The 19859-nt window shown below is 35.3% G+C and overlaps 2 protein-coding genes across 5 annotated transcripts; one reads left to right on the plus strand and one right to left on the minus strand.

The window, feature by feature from the left end:
* The first annotated feature begins 3770 nt into the window (after positions 1 to 3770).
* Positions 3771 to 7328, plus strand: LOC125654514 (organic cation transporter protein-like). The gene is made up of 7 exons (XM_056145685.1): positions 3771 to 3970; positions 4078 to 4290; positions 4697 to 4933; positions 5007 to 5241; positions 5694 to 5845; positions 6045 to 6122; positions 7210 to 7328. The coding sequence occupies exons 1-7, from the start codon at positions 3834 to 3836 to the stop codon at positions 7223 to 7225; spliced, it is 1068 nt and encodes a 355-aa protein (XP_056001660.1). The 5' UTR covers positions 3771 to 3833; the 3' UTR covers positions 7226 to 7328.
* A 662-nt stretch (positions 7329 to 7990) lies between these two features.
* Positions 7991 to 12962, minus strand: LOC125654541 (multiple epidermal growth factor-like domains protein 11). Of its 4 annotated transcripts, none has more exons than XR_008796958.1 (5): positions 12836 to 12962; positions 11820 to 11888; positions 11541 to 11681; positions 11123 to 11263; positions 7991 to 8841 (listed from the first exon to the last, which is right to left on the minus strand). XR_008796958.1 is itself a non-coding variant. In XM_056144396.1 (5 exons), exons 1-5 carry the CDS (start codon positions 12928 to 12930, stop codon positions 8822 to 8824), a joined length of 450 nt encoding a protein of 149 aa, XP_056000371.1. In that variant the 5' UTR covers positions 12931 to 12962; the 3' UTR covers positions 7991 to 8821. The 4 variants fall into 4 exon arrangements, 2 of the variants coding, with proteins under 2 accessions (XP_056000371.1, XP_056000370.1); XM_056144396.1 differs by having other exon boundaries at positions 11123 to 11251; positions 11824 to 11888; XM_056144395.1 differs by having other exon boundaries at positions 11824 to 11888.
* Between the last annotated feature and the right edge of the window lie 6897 nt (positions 12963 to 19859).

Below are 19859 nucleotides of genomic sequence, written 5' to 3' on the forward strand. Positions count from 1 at the left end.
ATTTTCCTGGGCCTGGGACCAATAATTGGGATTCTGCCATTTTATCATTTACCTTGAACTTGCTACGCCATACACTATTGAGAAAGTTGCTTTAGATCATTGTTTTTGCTTATCATTATCATCACTCTGTATCTTTGTCATTGTGCAAGTAACCAATTAAATTCTGCCTCATTAAAACGGAAGAATCACTATGACAAATGTTATATTCACTTCATGATCATTGTTTTGTATAGTGACTTATTCAAAGTGTTGATATTGTTGTTCCGTGAGTCGTTGGCTTTATATAAAAGGCCATGACAAAACCTGCCAGTGTTCGTGATTTATTGGGTCTGCATAACTGATTAATGTTTTAATTGTCTAGCTGTAAATACGAATAGAAACAAACAACAGTTTGCATGACTTGCTGTACTTAATAAATTTCTTTAAAAGTCATATTCTGACTTAGGATATGTAAAGCATGATATATATTGTGTTGCAAAAAAATTATTTAGTTTCCAAGAAGTTAACGCAGAGCGGAAAACAATTGTAAACTGAGATAAAGTTTCCGAGAGTGAAAACCACACCGAAACTTGTCAAAACTTATGTATAATATATTTCATTACATTTTTCTTCATGCAATGTAGTGAATTCTGACAATAAAGTACTTAGTTGTACTTGTTAATGCAGTTAAGCATGTTATCGTTGCTGTTCACACCATCATTTGATATATTTTTTTTACAGTATACTTTCATTTTTGTTGGATATTCCCAGCTGTTAGAGTAGACATACTATATTTGTTGAGATTCAGACGCGCATTGTTCATTGCAACGATATCAAAGGCAAAACATTGGAAATGTAGCTATGGTTAAACACTACACGGGTCCCAAGAATGCTGCAATAGTTGTAAATGATGCAAATTGTCCACTTCGGACATTTTAAGTCTAGCTAAATATCTACACATGGCAGTTAACATTTTCCTTCAAATATGAAATGAAAATTCGATATGATAAGAATAACGGAAATTTCTCATAACAAAACCAAATTCTCGATGCACAATCACTGCTGTGTTGATATAAGCTAAATAATTAGGCCCTACAGTGAGTCACATAGATACACATTACTGTATAAATGTCGAAATTATGTGTTTCATACTGATATAATTACATCGAAATATCATAGTAATCATATTCTTATAGGTGGACATTTGGTGACAGTTCGTTACGAGAGTAAACTGACATATTGTGCATGCGGACATATAGTGACAGTTTGAAAAAAAAAATCGGGCAGACATTTAGTGCAGGCAGACATATAAGGACAGTGTGTTCCAAAATAGGGCGGACATATTGTGCAGGCGGACATGTAGTGACAGTTTGGACAAAACATCGGACGGACATTTAATGCAGGCGGACATATAAGGACACTGTGTTCCAAAATTGAGCGTACATATTGTGCAGACGGATATATAGGGACTCAACAAACGACTATAAAATTTCAAATTGCTGACATGAAGTTAAACGTTGAAACTCCCATGGAATCAATTATTTTTCAGTAGTCTGTCTAGATTTAAAGATTAATCATACCCATATTGAATCGGTAGGGAGACAAAACACCATATGCAATTGATAATGGAGCAATGTGTCATATATACGGGCGGTTGAAGGTGTATATAGTGAAGTCATCCCGTTTGTCAGAAAGCTGATGTATTGGTATGTCGTTAAAGAGACACTACAGCTCATTTTGCGCAAAAATCATGAAATGACAATATTCCTGGCGCTTTCTCAATTTTTGTTGCATTGTTGAAAGTATGAACTTTGCGAAAATAACACTTATCTAAAGTTAAAAATTATCGTTTTAACGTAAAAATTAATACTTTTTGATGGCCTATACAAAAAATATCGAGTCTCCTCCTTTCAGTCTTCAGACACATGCGCATAGACAGTAAACAGTGCAGCATGTCGTCCAGTGAGAGAAAGTGTAGTTGATAGATCTAGAATTTTGACAGATTCTGTGAGAAAAGAGGTAAAAATAGAATGAGATAAAACTCATACGTGAAATAAAATTTACCATGGCATCCGTTTGACCGTTGGAAAACAAAGAGTTCCGAGAAACCCATGTAACTCAGTGGCGGATCTAGGATTTCCGAAGGGGGTGTGAAAGTCAAAGATTAGCCACAGTAATCGGCCATTCTGGTGCAAAATTTGGATTTTCATTCAAAATCTGTGGCGTAAAAAAGGAGGGGGGATCCTGCCCTCCCCCTCCCCCTAAATCTGCCATTGAGATTAGCTGCGAAGACACTACTTTTAAAAGTAAGTGCTATTTTTATCTGAACACGACACGTGTTAGTTGTAAAAACATCGGTCAATGGGAACATCGAAGGGTTTCTGTTGAAATAATGATTGATATAATTACTTATTTTAAGGAGCAGGGAATACTCTTATACTTGAAAGGTGAGTGTGGACCTCCTTGAAGGGGAATTTAAATAATTTCCTACACAACATCGTTGCTGTCATTCAAAACCACGTGATGTAAATAAGCATTCACAAGTCCGAGTCAGAATGAAGAAACCTTTGAATTCCGAACGATCTTCAAAGCGCAGTTGAGAGTAAATTGATGCATCCCAATTGTTCAAAATTCTCAGTATCGATATGAATTTTATCATTTTATCAATACATGTTTTAAACACTTTATCAAAATGTGGAAAATGAGATGTAGTGTCTCTTTAATATCAATGTTCAATAAAACATAAAAATATGAAGCAGATATGGAAAAAAGTTTTGGTGTCTTTCCTTTCATTATTATAAGTTCACTGGGATATACAGGATCAACATACACGCATGAAAGAAAATGGACATTATCAGTAGATAAAACGTCATCGACAAATCTTGCTGTTGAATTAAAGGTCACAGCAAGAGATTCTTTCTTTGCATATAGAAGTTTTTTTTATTAAATTCTGACTCACCATGACTGCTAGTAAAGGAGCACAATTCGTGCCCATGGAGGTTTCATCAGACTGTTGGAAGACTTGATCACCAAAAAAACAGAGAAAATGTCAACTCCAACATCGTTCTAATATCAACTTCATAGTATTTGTGCATGGAATCAGTGATGGTGAACAAATTAACTTTTTGTATTACCCATCACAAGATATGAGTATTCCCATGCCCCATGCATTTTATCAAACTGCCCAGTAGTCCTCAAAATCTAAAATATTGTACATCTATTTTCTTGACATGTTAATCTAGTTTGTGAAGACGCTATGGAAACTTCGCATGTACAGTTGTTTTTATATTTTGGGAGGTTTTGCTTTCAGGAAATGTAGTGCTTGCATACCTGTCCGATATGTGCGTATATAGCAATATCTCACATATGTGATGTCAGCTTTTCTACAGGTTGTCTCAGCAATCAGCGTCGCCTTTGTCTCTGATTTTTACCTTTTTGTTGTCCTGAATTTCATCGTAGGAGTCGCCTTCCATGGAGTACTCATGCCGGCCAGTGTATTAAGTAAGGGATAGTACATTTACCTGTGCAATATAATGCAAGTATATTACCAAATTATTCGTAACGGTAGCAATTTTGAGATATAGTTTTAGCTATCAAAGGCTATGGTTTATACTAGCCTGAATTGGTAACTACATGTAGTTGTTTTTGGATGGAAAATGTTGATGTATTTTGACAATTGATTCGAGATTTTAATGTCAAAATGAATGATCTTGTGGGATATCAATTGTGATTTTTTTCTTTGATGCTTTCCTCGTTTGCTATCAAAAGTTTTTAGAAGTACAGCTCAATTTGATGGTGAAACAATTTGATTGCTTTTGACAGGCGTTGAATTCACCGGACCGTCTAAGAGGGTGATGACCGGTATTTCTATCCACATGTTTTTTACTGTTGGGTTGTTGTACCTGGCGGGAGTAGGTGCCTTGGTCCGTAATTGGCAGTATCTACAACTGGCCGTGGCTGTACCATGTGTAGTTTATGTCCTGTACTGGTGGTTAGTACAATGAATATATGCACATAGCTGTATAGGGGCTTAAAATTGCAAGAAAATTTATAAGTGAATAGTAATCACTTGGATATATTTCATTAAAATTGTTTTAGGGTGATTCCAGAATCCCCCCGTTGGCTGTTGACGCAGGGGCGATTAGAGGAGGCGGAAGAAATTGTACAACGTATCGCCAAAGTAAACGGAGTCAAAGTGAAAGGAAATCTCATTGTAGGAGAAAAAAATGATATCCCTAAAGGGGAAAAAATTTGGCATGTGTTTGGATACTGTGTGTTGTTCATACGTGCGCTGATTTTATTCTTTAATTGGTAAGATATATTCTATTTATACATGCAATTGAGTTCAAACTGGATGTGAAAAGGTGAAGATAACGAACAGTGATCAATCTCATAACTTCTATAAGGGATACAAAATAGAGTTTGGCAAACATGGACCCTTGGATGTACCAGAGGTGGGATCAGGTGCCTAGGGGGAGTAAGCATCCCCTGTGTGATCAGATTGAATAATTTTGTGCTGGTGTTAATGGCGTATTGTTCATATTTATATCTCACAACCGTAAACATGTCATATTGCTATCTCCAAAATCCAACTTCTGTTTGTGCCACACAACTTTGAAATTCATGTATATACCAATAAAGAAACGAAATACAATATCAGTACGTTTATTACATGAAATATAAACATTACTTGTCTGTAGATATTTATTTTTGTTAGGATTGTAATAGCCATGGATTACTACGGAGTGACTATGCATATTGGAAATCTAGGAGGAGACTTTTACCTGAATCAATTCATTCTAGCAATTGTTGAGTTTCCTGCCAAAATTTCTACCATGGTTTTGCTAAACAGAATAGGACGTCAGAAGTTACACTTCTTGATTATGATCATAGGTGGCGCTGCGTTATTGTGTACCATATTTCCTGTCCTTTATGGCAAAGAAGGCAAGGCTTAGTAAAATAATTTGTCTTGCATAAATCCTGTTACTTCTATTCACTATCAATGTCATATTTCTGCTTTCAACGAGTTTTCATCTGTTCCGAATTTCCACAATTAATTATATTTATATCTTTGCTACAAAATTGAGCAGTCTGACATTAGTCCTGTCCATCATTGGTAAGATGGGGTCTGCAGCGGCTTTTGGTGTCATTTACATATACACGGCAGAGTTATATCCTACTGTGGTCCGGAACGGCGCCATGGGAACTAGTTCCTGTGTCGCTCGCTTTGGCGGTATGGCTGCTCCATATATAGCATCAACGGTATGTATACAATGAACTTGAAGTGATATCTGCTTGCATAAAAATATGAGTGTAAAAGACGGGTGTGTTCATCGTATGGTGATAACTAAGATGTCGATTGCTTTCGTGAGTGTGCAGTATGTACTACGTTTCAATAAACTGCAGAAATATCTCAGTGTACCTAAATGTTGATATTGGCATTGTAGCAGTTCGATACACTGGACATATAATACATCATACCTAATATGGTATAAACATATTTTGAATTTTGGTGTAAATACAATATTTAAGTTAAGATGTGAGGTACGTGGTCTCTTGTGTTAATATGCAGGCTTGCAAAAATATTAAACAATTTTTTTGTCAAAATAGATAAATGCTAGGAATTTGATATATTTAGAGATAATATTTAGATTTAGATGACTGTTAATATACTGAGCATAAGATAATGTTTTGTTGGTGAAATGTATTTATAGAGTGACTATGTCAGCGGAAAGTTTGGCCAGGCGTTACCGTTAGTGATTTTTGGCGGTTCTTCGGTCATGGCTGGGATTCTAACTTTATTCCTACCGGAAACCCTACACCGGAAGCTACCAGAAACAATCCAAGATGGAATCGAATTCGGAAAGTTAGTAAAACGTGTTTCGCTCAGTACAGTGAAATTAATCAGAATTCAAAATTTTGTAATTTTAATCAATTTATAACACTTTGTTAAACTGATGTATCCTCTCAATCTTTGTTACAAGAACATGATTGTGTGGGAAAGTTTAGACCTGTTTTGTTAATTGTATTGTTCATTATTTTCAATATAAATTTTTGTTTGATAGAAAGAAGCATGACATATCCACATTTGACGTCACACTGGAAACATCTAAACCGTCCGGGGTTTATAACTCGTCTTATGAGTAAGTTCCACTGTTTTTCATTTCAAGACATATATGAAAGGGTGTTTAGTTACTGAAACTGAAGTAGTTCACATTACTGGAACTAAAGACGTTTAAAGGAAATGATGTTGATTATAAACATGTATGTAGTGAAGTAATTGAGGAAGTAGGTAGCGGTAATAAGATAGGGAATCACAGATTCAAGTGGGTAGAATTTATCTACAATGTACTTCCGCATTCTTTTAAACTTGTGACTTTTAATTGGTGCTGCATTTATAGTATGCTATACACTATCTAGGATATGCTTATGATGAGAATATCTCACATTTTGAATTATCCACTGACTCTTCTAGTCAAGCACCTGTTAGTACTGACGGCGTACAGTAATGTGCTTTAATTTGTAGTACATTGAGTTTTTGTGATACATTTATTACAAACACGTATTCTCATATTGATATCTAAGTATTGTATATGTTCATAGTCTATGAAAGATATGATTGATTGTATATTGTTTAACGTCCCTGTCGAAAAATTCACTCATATGGAGACGTCATCATTACCGACGAAGGACTGCAAAATTTAAGCCTATGCTCTGCACTTACGTGCTTTTAACAGGGAGGGATCGTTATTGTGCCACACCTGCTGTAACAGCGACCTCGATTTTCGTGGTCTCAACAAAATGATCATCCTAGCTAGTCTCCTTTTACGACAAGCAAGGGGTATTGAGGACCTAATCTAACTCGGGTCTCCACGGGATTCAAACGATATGAAGATACCCCAGTAAATATAGTAGTGTTCCAGTTAAAGTTATTTTACCCAAATGCTAAATTAGTATGCAAGTATTATTGGTATGTAGTTTATGATGAATATACTTTTTCTACAATGGCTCGTGGGTAAGCATTGTTACATGTAGGTAAGGGTAAAGGTGCATATACATGTTTTCAAAAAAATTATGATTTATTGTCATTCGAAGCAAGTCCATGGGTATATGTTTTGTTTTTATGGTAATTTTCCAAAAGTACACATGTAAAACTAATCTTTGTCATTTTAGAAATCAATACGATAGTTTACCTTTTGTGATCAATAGATGGTTTTGTTTTTCTTTCAGAGCGGCTGAATTGTGACGAGGAAGACAATAGTTATTGTGCATTATATTTGTCCACAGATAAGTACAGTTTATTGATGTCACCAGGGTACACATAAATTAAACTAATAGTATAACAATAATCAGTTTGAGTTTTTTTCTTAAAATCAAAATATGACACAACGAACGTAATACATAGCCAGCACAAATTCTCAACTTATTCAAAGCGTTTTGAAGTGTAAGGATATTTACCATGTGGCCTCCTAATGACCAGGTACAAATCAGGTCCGGCTTTTGTCATGATGTATCAAACAATCGCGGTGAATGAGTGGTTAAAGGTTCGTGACCGGAAAATCTTTGTTTCGAGCCCGGTTCATGCCTTGGGTGTGTCAAACATTAGGAAGAAAATTAGATTTATCTGCTCCTTCGACAAACACTTATCATTCAAAAGTGAGAAGTGAGAGGTATTTCCCATTGGCAAGAATGAACCTTTAGTGCTACGACCCTGGGTGTCTTTCATATGTCATTGTGATATATGATTCAAGTGCCTATTACGTGTTAGGTACTGACGATAAAATGTCAAATGACCAGCACTGCCAAGCAGACTCAACCAATTCTAAATCAGAATCCGGGTCCGCATTTTATAGACTGCTAGAGATGGGGAAATCTGAATCCCAACACACACACACACACACACACACACACACACACACACACACACACACACACACATATATATATATATATATAAGCACTGAAAAGGCCACGACACTGTTGGTTATTTAAAACTCGAATTTTCTTTATCAAGAGATATATATTACATAAACAAATAACACGCAAAAACGACAAGTATCGATAAACTACATTGGTGACAAGAGTGATACATTGTTGTACTGAGTGATAAAAATGGTGGTGGTTTCGTTGTAAAGCGTCTTTACTGACTATGGTTTAGAGAGTTTGTACCATGGTCGGGTCGGGATATATATATATATGATCTTTCTCTTACCGAATATGATGGTCCTTAACCTTTGATAGAGTGTACACATGTAGAAAATGATCGATATAAGAGGACCAGGAAGGGAAGAAGCCATAAATTCAATTACGTACTTTGCACATTAATCTACTTGATGATGAGCACTATCGGATATATTTTCCTGTTAATCATTCTTATTGTGCTAGATACATGTTGTTTGCAAAATAATATGCGTGTATTACATACATTTGAATTTTCCAGTATGTGTTTCTCTTGCTTTATGTAAAAGAAAGCGCATTGGTTGTAATTGGTTGTGATACGTTTTATACATACAGCAATTTATTCAGGAATTCTGTATTCTGATTTTCCTTAAATATTTGAACATGTTAGTGTTTTCAATAAATATCACTGTGGAATCGAGAACACTATACTTGATCATAATATGTACACTGTATAAACATCACTGTATAATATACAATTCATTGACGTTTTCTGATTGATTCACAATATTTAGTGAAACAAACAATGTCTCAAAACATTCAGTTTTTCATGGTGTCATCATTAACCACCAAGTTCTAGACACCAAGCTACGTGTCTTGTCACGAGGAGTTTCCCATTTTCGGAAGAGTAGTTTCTCGCAAGGTTTGGTTTTCGTTGATTTGTTCATAAACAGGCAATTCTTTCTGAAAAGAACATTATCCATCATGACATCGATTATATTGCATGTTTAGTTATCATAATGATGTAATGAGCAACTACAAAAAGGTTTGCTACGACGAGCAGGAAACCTCCGCTTACAACAATTATGACTATCAATGGGTTTTGGACATATCACGCGGTTGTTTTGATGTCGCCGACTATCACCATGTCAAGAGTTTTACGAACAATTAAAACGAAGGAAGAGATGGATGCTTATAAAATGAAAAGCCATATAAAACTTAAAGGTAGCTATTAATAGCTAGCCCCTAAACCTAAGCATTGAATTGTCCTCATCTTTATGATTATTTATTTTAATATTTGTACTTTATCCTAAAATTAAAAAGTGAAGATCACGGACAGTGATCAAGCTCATAACTCCTATACGGAATTCAAAACTGATAGGTACCTACGAGGAGTAAGCATCCCCTGTCGACCGGTCACATGCGCCAGGAGCCCTATATTTTCATCATGTAAACGGCGCCCCATGTTTTGATCAGGTAAACAGAGTGATATCTAGTCAAAATCAGTGTGGCAAGAACGGCCAAACAATATCAGAATTCTCTTTGAAACTGTTGTAAGGTATTAAAATGAAAACTAATTGACCTTTAAAAAATATTGACCCTTTTTGCAAATTTTCAATGCAATTGCTGTTGAACTTATTGACTCGAATCCATTTCCAACTTGCACTGGTCCAAGAAATGATGCCTAGAAAAAATCACCATAATTAATGTTTGAACCTTTGTTAACCATTGAATAATTATGCTTTTTCAGAGCATATGAATTCTAAAACTGTGTTTCAATGTATATTCATTGATATTTGAATTATTGGTATTCTAGAATTAAATATTGTATTACTAGAGGATAATAGATCCTTATCGTTTTCATACTCTGCCGTCTCATTCTACCAAATGAATGCAACTCTAGACTCAATAGATCTGTTATCTTTACCAAGTACGGGTCAAGAAGAAAGCACCAAAAATCAACAATACTCAACATCCAAAGTGAAAGATCTAATAGTAGATACGAAGTCAAATGAATAAGGATATACAAAACACTAAAGTGACCAAGGACAAAAACAGTGAATTTGTCAAATTGTTGGAACGACCTGTCCCTTCCTCAGGACAACAGAATATGTACATAGAAAAAGAAAACTAAATAGAAAAGTTAACTAACACTAAAACTAAACTACAAAAGCTTATAACAAACAAAACGTCTAAATAGTGAAACTATCGAATTTAATGTGGGACAAGTCTGTTCTGATCAAACGTTACGACAGATCGTCTCGAGAATCTTACTTATATTTAAATGAGGGGGCACATGCGGGCCTATGATTTTGCATTATTTACAAAAACGTTTCGTAGACATGCATGTCTGTGTAAAACATGAAACTCCAGGTTTGATATATCTCTTATATTAATGAAATTTCAAGATTTACAAGTAATTGTATGTACATGTATACATATTTGTAGTTCAAACTATGATATTTTTACATAAAAGGAGATAAACTTGCAAGATTCCGTGTTTACAAATGTGGTATACATATGTATTTACAATTACATGCACATGTAGGGGCTGCGCTTTTGGACCTATGAAATACATACATGCACACAAAATAATAATCTACTATATCACGTGGTTAAAATTATAGATATTGTTAAAAGAATGTTGTGAAATAATAGGAAATGTGAACTGGATAAAATTTCAATTCATGGCATTTTCCACTTACCGAACGAAAGTGTTGAAGTTGAATGCATCCACCAAGTTCCTCCTCTCAGGAAAAAATATCTTAAGACTCCCAGTGCCCACATAAACATTATTTAAACTCGCAACACTGGGACATGGACAACTTTGTTTACGCGAGGTGTTAGCGCAGTTATGCATGGTGGTTTGCATTAAGTTTGTTAAAAAGTACCACACGGACGAAGTATTTGATCTTCCATTATTAAATATTGACGTATTATATTGTTATTTAACACTATGGCTAATTTTCTCTATCTTCCCGTGAAGGAATACTTGTCAGTCGTCAAGTCAATCACAGCCACATCATGACAGTTCCGGAATTCTTTTTTTTGTTTTTTAACTACCCTACGACGGTGTAAGGAATTCCGAAAAAACATTAAATACACAATTTTACTAATTACGTTGTTGCTTTCCGGCACTGCCTTAAAGTACTAAGAAAGACATTTCCTACTCATTAGCGACAATGATCATGTGCATTGCTCATGTCATATATATAATTGAGAATGTCAAAGTTTAGAACTATACCATTTTGGTCTGTTAGACATTCCCCAGTGATATGGTGACAATCCTGGCAGTCCTGTGGACATATCGATTGACATCGTCTTCCAAAAACGCCGCGAGGACAACGAAAAGAACTGTTGTGTCCTACGAATCCTGGAACACAATCTAAATGACAAGTATTCAGAAAAGGATTTGTTTTGAAAAAATACTTCAAAGATTTCGAAATACCAAAAATAAGGCATAATGTTTTTCATTATATGTACGCGATCCACTTTACACACAATATATGTGTTATAAATTTAACCTACAAACACACTTTTTTTCTAATCATCCCTAGCTTTAAATCAATAAGAAACACATTTCTTACTTATTAACGACAATGACCATGTGCCTTATTCATGTTGTATATGTAATTAAGAATGTCAAAGTTTCGAACTCTCACTATTTTGGTCTGTTAGACATCCCCCTGTAATATGGTGACAATACTGGCACTCCTGTGGACATGCTGATTGACATCGTCTTCCAAACACGCCGCGAGGACAAAGTTCAGAACAGTTGATTCCTCTGAATCCTGGATCACACTCTAAATGACAAGTATTCAGAAAAGGATCCTGTTTTAAAAATACTTAAAAGATTTTTAAATATTCAGAATAAGGCATAAACGTTTTTATATTATATACTCGATCCACTTTACACACGATATATGTATAAAACATATCACCTACGAACACATTCCTTTTGGTGATCATCCCAGGTCGTGCCGGCACAACAGTTGCTTAAACCAATCAACCTGAGAAGGGATTTTCCATTCAAGTAAATTTTCATACGGGTATTCATTCAATATACAGAATTATTAGTGAACTCAATTCAATCTATAAAACATCTTGTCTTGTACAACAACCATTGAACCAATGTGTTGTCCTAGAGGAGATAGGTAAAACTATTGTTGATAGGGGAGGGAGTCCTGGCTTTCATATGGCATTTGGAAGTACATCCCCACTGACTAAAACAGATTTCTGGTCGATAACACGTCCTGACAGTGCACTTCGATTGGTCTACATGCGTACCACAGTATAAAAATATTTTAACTACATTTTAAAAATATTAGTCAACAACACAATGTTATTTTCAAGGGTGCTGGTATAATGTGTTTTATTGATACACGTATAAGAATGCAAACTGCTCTAATAATCAGCGCAATCTGATTGTTTTAAAATTTGGTACTCCCCCCCCCAAAAACCAAACCCCCAAAAAATAAATAAAAATAAAATAAATGAAAAGTAGCTAGTAAAAAACAAATTTAATCTCGCAACACTGGGACATAACGATGCAAAAACTTTGTATAGGTAACATTTTAGCGCAGTTTTGCATGGTTGGTTACATTAAGTTTGGTAAAAAGTACCACACGGACGAAACATTTGATCTACCATTTTAACATTTGACGTATACTGAACCTATTCTTGAAATGTATTGGAAATCTGCTTGAAGATCATAATGATCGAAAAGAAAAAGAGGTATTAGGGAATGCGAAGAGAAATTCATCTAGAAATCCTGATACAAAAATGCACGTTATATATTGAAAAGTGAAAAATAAAACAATGAAATAAAAACACACGACAAAAATCATTATATCAGCGCGTCACATGTACTGTGCCTTTGTTAGCGTTAACGCCTACGCATTCCTGTTTCTACACGATACATGAAAATACAATACATGCTCTGTACAGTGATACTTACACTTCTTGACAAATGCGTGGTGTTTTAGTGGTTTCTGAGATAACTAATTTCTGTGACAATATTATAAGAATTATCACAAGTTGAAAATTTGTCATTTCGTTTCAACAAATAATAATTACCGAGTTTGATATTTGTTGCACATAACACGTTTTCCTTCCGCTATATATTTAAACAATTAGTCTAGTCGGAGTTATTTCCGGTTTCAATATGTATCAATTTGAATACGGACTTTTAATAGTCGCTTGTGCAGTATCATGCTTGATTTCCGTGACGTTTAGGGACATTAACACTTCAGCGTTTAAGCACAAGTTTGCAGGAAGCTACAGCGGTGTAAGAAGTGATCCTATACATATTTCAATGGTCCAAAATTCATTTATTATTGACAATTATTGAGTTGAATTTTCTATGTCAATTCAAATTTTGGTTAGAGCGCAAGCTTTGCTAAATCGATAAGTTGTAAATCTTCTTCTTTTCATAGTTGCTGTCGTATCCAATATATCTTCAATATCTATACCTCATGTTCTGTATTTCTTATTATATATGAAGATTGAGATTGTTCACTGTTCGTTATGTTCGCTTTTTCATGATCAAAGCAGTTGAGACTTGGAACTTGTTCAAATATTGTAAATTGATTTGGTTGATACATTCTCTCAGACAGAATACCAATTCCTAGGTAGAAAACACGCACAAAATATTTAACCGGAATATGGAATGGACAATTATTTTTCGTGAAGTGAATTAAGGTATGCTTAGGGGATGATTACTCCTCCAAGGCACCTGATCCCACCTCTGGTATATCCAAGGGTCCGTATTTGCCCAACTCTCTATTTTGTATCGCTTATAGGAGCTATGAGATTGATCACCGTTTGTTATCTTCACCTTTTATTTCGACAAGTGCTAGGAATTAAAAATTGATTCACATTGCACGCTTTCTTTGGTTCTATTTTGAATTTTAAGGCTTGTAACTTATGTGTAATCTTAAGAAATGATAATACTCGTAATTAATCTCTCGATTTCTCTATGGTGAATTTTGCCATATTTTAAGTCAATATTTAATTTTAATCTACCAACACTAAACTTTTTATATCTATTTTGTTAGAAGACATGATTCTGTATTTACTTTACGTAACTGAGCCTTCAAAGGCTTATCGCATGAAGAAAGTATCACAAATTTTAATTCAGATGTGTGGAATTTGAAATTAGTGGAATGGAGAAAGATAACTGATATATGGTGCAAGTGATATTTGAAATTCAAACATATGCTATTAGGCATTGCATATACATTCAAACTTATATCATTGACCAAACCAAACGTTATTCCAATGCACTCTCCCAAAGTGCATATTACATCTAGTTCGTTGCACTTTAGCAAACCCGAAATAAAATCTTGTTGGACTCCAAATCCTCTTTAGAGCGGACACAGGGACATCTTTGACAGTCAGCTTTGTTCATCAATGCGGGAAGCCTTCGGGATAATCCATGAGTTTATCTGTAGTTATGTTCCTTATTGTCGGAGTAAATCACTTCATGAAAACATTCCGATGGACGTGAAACAATTTTTTAAAATTACATTTATCAGCTACTAATGATGGTGATTAAGGAAGATAATTTCTGAGCATACTGATTTTGACTGCGGATAACCCCGTTTACCTGATCAGGATATAGGGCTCACAGCGGGTGTGACCAGTCAACAGGGGATGCTTACTCCTCCTAGGCACCTGATCCCACCTCTGGTGTGTCCAGGGGTCCGTGTTTGCCCAACTATCTATTTTGTATTGCTAGTGGACTTTTGCGAGAACGACTGACTTTCACGGTCAACGGCTGACTTGGACATTTAAACCTGAGTATTGTACGGAAACACGGACTCGTTAAATATTTGCAATGTCGATTTGTTGAACAGAATATAGGGAACTTCTGTCTCGCTGTTGAGCTAGCTTTATAGTGATTTCTCTTGATCACGCAAATTAAGCAACGACGAGTGTGTTCAAACCGCTGCACGTTACAAAATGGTGACAGTGTAGTGACTCGGGTGTTTGGCTGTCCAGAGGCTTGCTTCAGGTAGAGTATGTTGGAGCTCTGGGACAGTTTGTCCTTATACGCACGTGGTTTCGTCCTGGGTCAACAGTGATTGTTGTCATGAACGACAGATGCTTTTGCTAAAGAGGTGCCAAAAATCAGAGAAGATCCAATGCTAAGCTTCGGGATGAAGCATCTCTGAGAGGAGGAAAGTGTAGGAAACAGTATGTAGGGATTTTCTACGGCCTTGCTAATGAGGTAGTTTTTCTAGTGATATGGTAGAGTCTCTCTCTAAGCAACGGCGAGCGTGTTCAGATCGCTGCACGTTACAATATTATTACGGTAGGCCTGTTACGTTTCAAACCACTTGAACTTCTTTCATTTATCTGACAATTATCAAAACATATTTCACACATGGGTATTGATTCATTTCATTTTTTCCATGCATACCTGGATTTTTAACTCACACATATATCTTGTTAAAATATTACAAAAAGTCATTGCATCATGATAAATCAAATGTAAGTTTATCATGCAAGAGTTTTGCATTTTACTTTATCATGAAAATATATGACGTTGTTACACAACTTTATTCGATCAAAGACACAGATATACAACACAGAACATGATAAACGTACCTACAATTCGGATTTTTTATTTAAACAATATTCCATTCACTAATAAGTGAATAGGATTCAGCAACAGGCATAGTCTATTTCAGCCCTCTTCCTACTTCGGAATTACATGTTCATCTGCACTAATGCAAATATGTAGCTCTGTGAGGAAATATTTGGACATACCAGAGAGCTACAGATCCGCTCATCATAAAAACCTCCGATTTACGGCGTAGGTCGCTGTATTCTTGCATTATAATATATAAAAAAAATCCTAACATATTTTCCCAATATACCGTATTTCTGTCCAAACATTTATTAAAGCCACATGTGCACCGAAAACGCATATCTTCAATTGATTCTGTTTGTAGATTCGAATTCGAACCCCGTTGGTTTTGATATCTATTCATTCTATCCAATATGAAGTACGCAAAAATTAAAAAGTAATCCTAGTACGTTATGAAAGCCATGAGTCTGATCCCCTTTCTCCAATTAATCTTTTCAATACTGACATATAAAAACAGCTTGGCGGGTATGGAACTGGAATTGTTTCATCTAAAATATTTAAGTAACAAGAGGCCCACGGCATAGCAATGAAGAAGATCTATGCTATTTTTAAATGCTTTACACATAAACATTAAATAGTAGTACCTAGTTTGGCCCCGTCCTGGAGTCAGAACGTCTACCCCGGATATCATGGAATTTACAATTTCGGTAGAGGCCTTCCAGCGCTACATGACCATATTTTCTTACAAATGTAAGGGAGATCTTTAACATTAGTCAAGATTTGCTCCATCCTTGCAGATGTCCTGAAATTTATACTTTACCCCCTTTGTCCCAAAGATGCTTCATACCAGATTTGAAAAAAAAATAAATGGCAATTACAGTATCAGGAAGAAGTTAAGAATGGTCAATTGTTCACACACGGCGCACAACGACGGATGCTGACCAATTGCATTAGATCAGGTGACCAAAACTATTTATGGGGATATTAGGTCACATAGTCTCTACTGTTTTAGAAACAGTACACGTATGGAAATGAACCGGAACAACTCTATAATGTTTGGACAACTTTACCATTTCTGTACATCACTTATTCATGTATACAGATATGTCACGAAAAGGTTTCCGTATATTAAGCTCTTGTCAAAGTCAGCCGTTGACTGTAAAAGTCAGCCCATCTCGAAAAAGTCCGATAGGAGTTATGCGATTGATCACTGTTCGTTATCTTCACCTTGCATGCTACAGCTAAGTATTCACTGGTTCAATGTTGATCCCATTGGTGCAAACATATTACACATTTATTACTGAACCTGTACTCCTGTTAAAGATTTGATTACAGAAACGGAAACTAAAGATAACAGAAGAAATCAAGCTGGTTTTAGAAAAGGAAGATCTTGTAGTTACCAGATATTTTCTCTAAGGCAGATAATTGAGCAAAGCAATGAGTGGACCAACACACTTTATGCCAATATTATTGACTTCCAGAAAGCATTCGATAGCATAGATAGAAATTCATTATGGAAAATTTTGTCTCATTATGGAATCCCATCTAAAATTATTAGCATCATCAAAGTTTTATATTCAGATTTTAGAGCAAAAGTCATTTGTGGTACTGAACTTTCACCTGAACTAGAAATTAGAACAGGAGTTAAGCAAAGCTGTCGTCTGTCACCTCTTCTCTTCTCCATGTGTGTGGACTGGCTTATGAAGGAAATTACAAATGACACAAACAGTGGCCTGCAATGGACATTCACGGAACGTTTGGAAGACCTTGACTTTGCTGACGATATTGTCCTTCTTTCTCAGCGACTAATTGATATACAAGCTAAAACGAACATACTGGAAGAAACAGGAAAACAACTTGGTCTTTACATAAATACTGCTAAACAACCAGACAGTAGAAGATGTAAATGACTTTATTTATTTGAGAAGTAAAATTACAAAAGATGGAAACTCAAAACTCGATGTTGACCACCGTCTATACAAAGCCAGAGGAGCCTTTGCAAGTTTAAAGAAAATCTGGAACTCCTCAAAAATCAAACTTAACACGAAAATCAAGATCTTCAAAAGCAATGTAATTTCAGTTCTTTTATATGGTTCAGAATCCTGGAAAGTCATAAAACCATCTGCAATAAACTTGATGTTTTCCAGATTAGATTTTTAAGAAGAATTCTAAAAGTTTTTTGGCCAAATAGAATATCAAACAGAGAAATTTACAACAAAACTAAAACAACAGCAATATCAGAGAAAATTTAGAGGAGGTGGCGCTGGCTAGGCCATGTTTTGAGAATGGATCCCACATCGATCCCACATGTTGCTCTAAGATGGACACCAGCAGGGAAGAGAAAAAGAGGTCGCCCAAAAGAGACATGGAGGAGAGCAGTAGAAAGAGAGATGAAGGAACAAGGATGGACTTGGGGACAAATAAAGACTTGGTCTCAAGACAGAGCATACTGGAGGTATCTAGTGGAAGCCTTATGTGCAAACCAGCACGAAGAGGACTAAGTAAGTAAGTAAATTACTGAACCCTATTCAGTTGAAATTTTTTTTATATCAATTCAAATTTTGAAAGGGTTTTGCAGGGACTATATTTGGTGGTGGAAGTATTGATTAATCAAAGAGATCTAATTTGCGTGATATTACAGTTTCTGTTTCATCCAATATATCTTCTGTCTTTATACTCCTACACGAGTATTTCAGTTTTATGATTTATGATACAAGTAGGTGAGACTTGGAAGTAGTTCAATGTTGTAATTTATTGATTTGGTTGATATATTTTTCCAAACAGAACACCGATTGTTATAAAAGTTTAAATTAATTTCCTCGAAATTTTGTATAAAAATCGCCATTTTCGCTAATAATTAAAAAATTAGGTCTCCGGCCCCCACTTTTAAAGTTCCATTATACATTTTAGACAAGACCTTGGAAATTATGTGAAATTTTAGAAATTGATATTACTCCAAATATGTCCTTTTAAACTCTCAAATTTGATATCGCGATTTTTTAAAGTATATCAAGTGGAAAAAAGGTCATTATTTATTTCCATTACTAGTATTAATTAAAACCTTTTTCATCTCTACTGTTAGAAGACATGGTTATGTATCTATATTATGTAATGATTGATTTGTGTTGCTTATGTTGACACCAACAGAAAAATCAAGTTTAATCAGTAAGATTTTAAGTGCAAAAAGGTCATGTTTAGAAAACTGTAGCTCAATAAAAAACGTTGCGTCCCCAGTATTTTTTTTTTAATCTCCTGATTCTTCTTCACAGTAAAAATCAAAAATACACTTTCCTTCCAAATCGGCATTACTTTAAATCTCAAGTGCGAATCTCGTTAACAATGTGAATTTGTTAAAACAAACGATGTTTATATAATTCTGATTGTGTTTTAAAAGAAAGGCGCAAATCATATTTCATCCATAGAATATTGTTTAGTCGTTTTATATACTTTGTAAGCAATGAAATGATACAAGATTGTGATTTATTTGTATCTAAAATACTTGTAGTGGTGCTATCAGTATAAATAGGAGCTGAACGTATATATCTATGTGTTTTATTTTTCATAAGATGTTTACCTGATCAGAATATGGGGCTCACGGCGGGTGTGACCGGTCAACAGGGAATGCTTACTCCTCCTAGGCACCTGATCCCACCTCTGGTGTGTCCAGGGGTCCGTGTTTGCCCAACTATCTATTTTGTATTGCTTGTAGGAGTTATGAGATTGATCACTGTTCGTTATCTTCACCTTGCATGTAAAAATTATATAACCATATAAAATTTTGAAATTCATTTCAAAATTAAGGATTATCTCCCCCATGCATAGCTCTTATCCTCAGACGAATTTGATTCCACTTTTTGGCACGCTGTTTTCCCCTAAATTAGCTCTAGCAAGTTTATCGTTATTTCGGATTTCAAACATTTCGGTTGAGCATCACTGAAGAGACATTATTTGTCGAAATGCGCATCTGGGACATCAAAATTGGTACCGTAGAGGTTTTACATTATGATCCCTGGGTCGAGGCCTCTGCTGATGGACAGTTAGTCCCCGATGGTGTCTACAGCCCAGCTACTAAGTACTTCGTTACTAGCTTGAAAATACGGATGTATATTTAATTGCTGTGGTAAAATTTAGAAATTCATTTCAAAATTAAGGATTATCTCCCTCATGCATGGCTCTTATCCTGAGACGAATTTGACTCCACTTTTTGGCACTCTGTTTTTCCCTAAAATAGCTCTAGCAAGTTTATTGTTATAACGGATTTCAAAGATTTCGGTTGAGCATCACTGAAGAGACATTATTTGTCGAAATGCGCATCTGTTGCATCAAAATTGGCACCGTATAAGTTTTACATATAGTTGTCCACTGTCATTTAGTTGTACATTCCTTG

The sequence above is a fragment of the Ostrea edulis genome, chromosome 7 (genome assembly GCF_947568905.1).
Source record: "Ostrea edulis chromosome 7, xbOstEdul1.1, whole genome shotgun sequence".
NCBI lineage: Eukaryota > Metazoa > Mollusca > Bivalvia > Ostreida > Ostreidae > Ostrea > Ostrea edulis.

What these genes read in the sequence shown, in the direction of transcription:
- LOC125654514 (XM_056145685.1), top strand. Translation starts at nt 3,834, where the DNA reads ATGACCGGTATTTCTATCCACATGTTTTTTACTGTTGGGTTGTTGTAC. An exon ending in GGCAAAGAAGGCAAGGCTTA is followed by an intron (nt 4,934 to 5,006) that starts GTAAAATAATTT and finishes GCTTTCAACGAG; the next exon opens with TTTTCATCTGTTCCGAATTT. An exon ending in CTCCATATATAGCATCAACG is followed by an intron (nt 5,242 to 5,693) that starts GTATGTATACAA and finishes ATGTATTTATAG; the next exon opens with AGTGACTATGTCAGCGGAAA.
- LOC125654541 (XM_056144395.1), bottom strand. Translation starts at nt 12,930, where the DNA reads ATGACAAATTTTCAACTTGTGATAATTCTTATAATATTGTCACAGAAA. An exon ending in CCACGCATTTGTCAAGAAGT is followed by an intron (nt 11,889 to 12,835) that starts GTAAGTATCACT and finishes ATCCCTTCTCAG; the next exon opens with GTTGATTGGTTTAAGCAACT. An exon ending in TCACCAAAAGGAATGTGTTC is followed by an intron (nt 11,682 to 11,823) that starts GTAGGTGATATG and finishes CTTGTCATTTAG; the next exon opens with AGTGTGATCCAGGATTCAGA.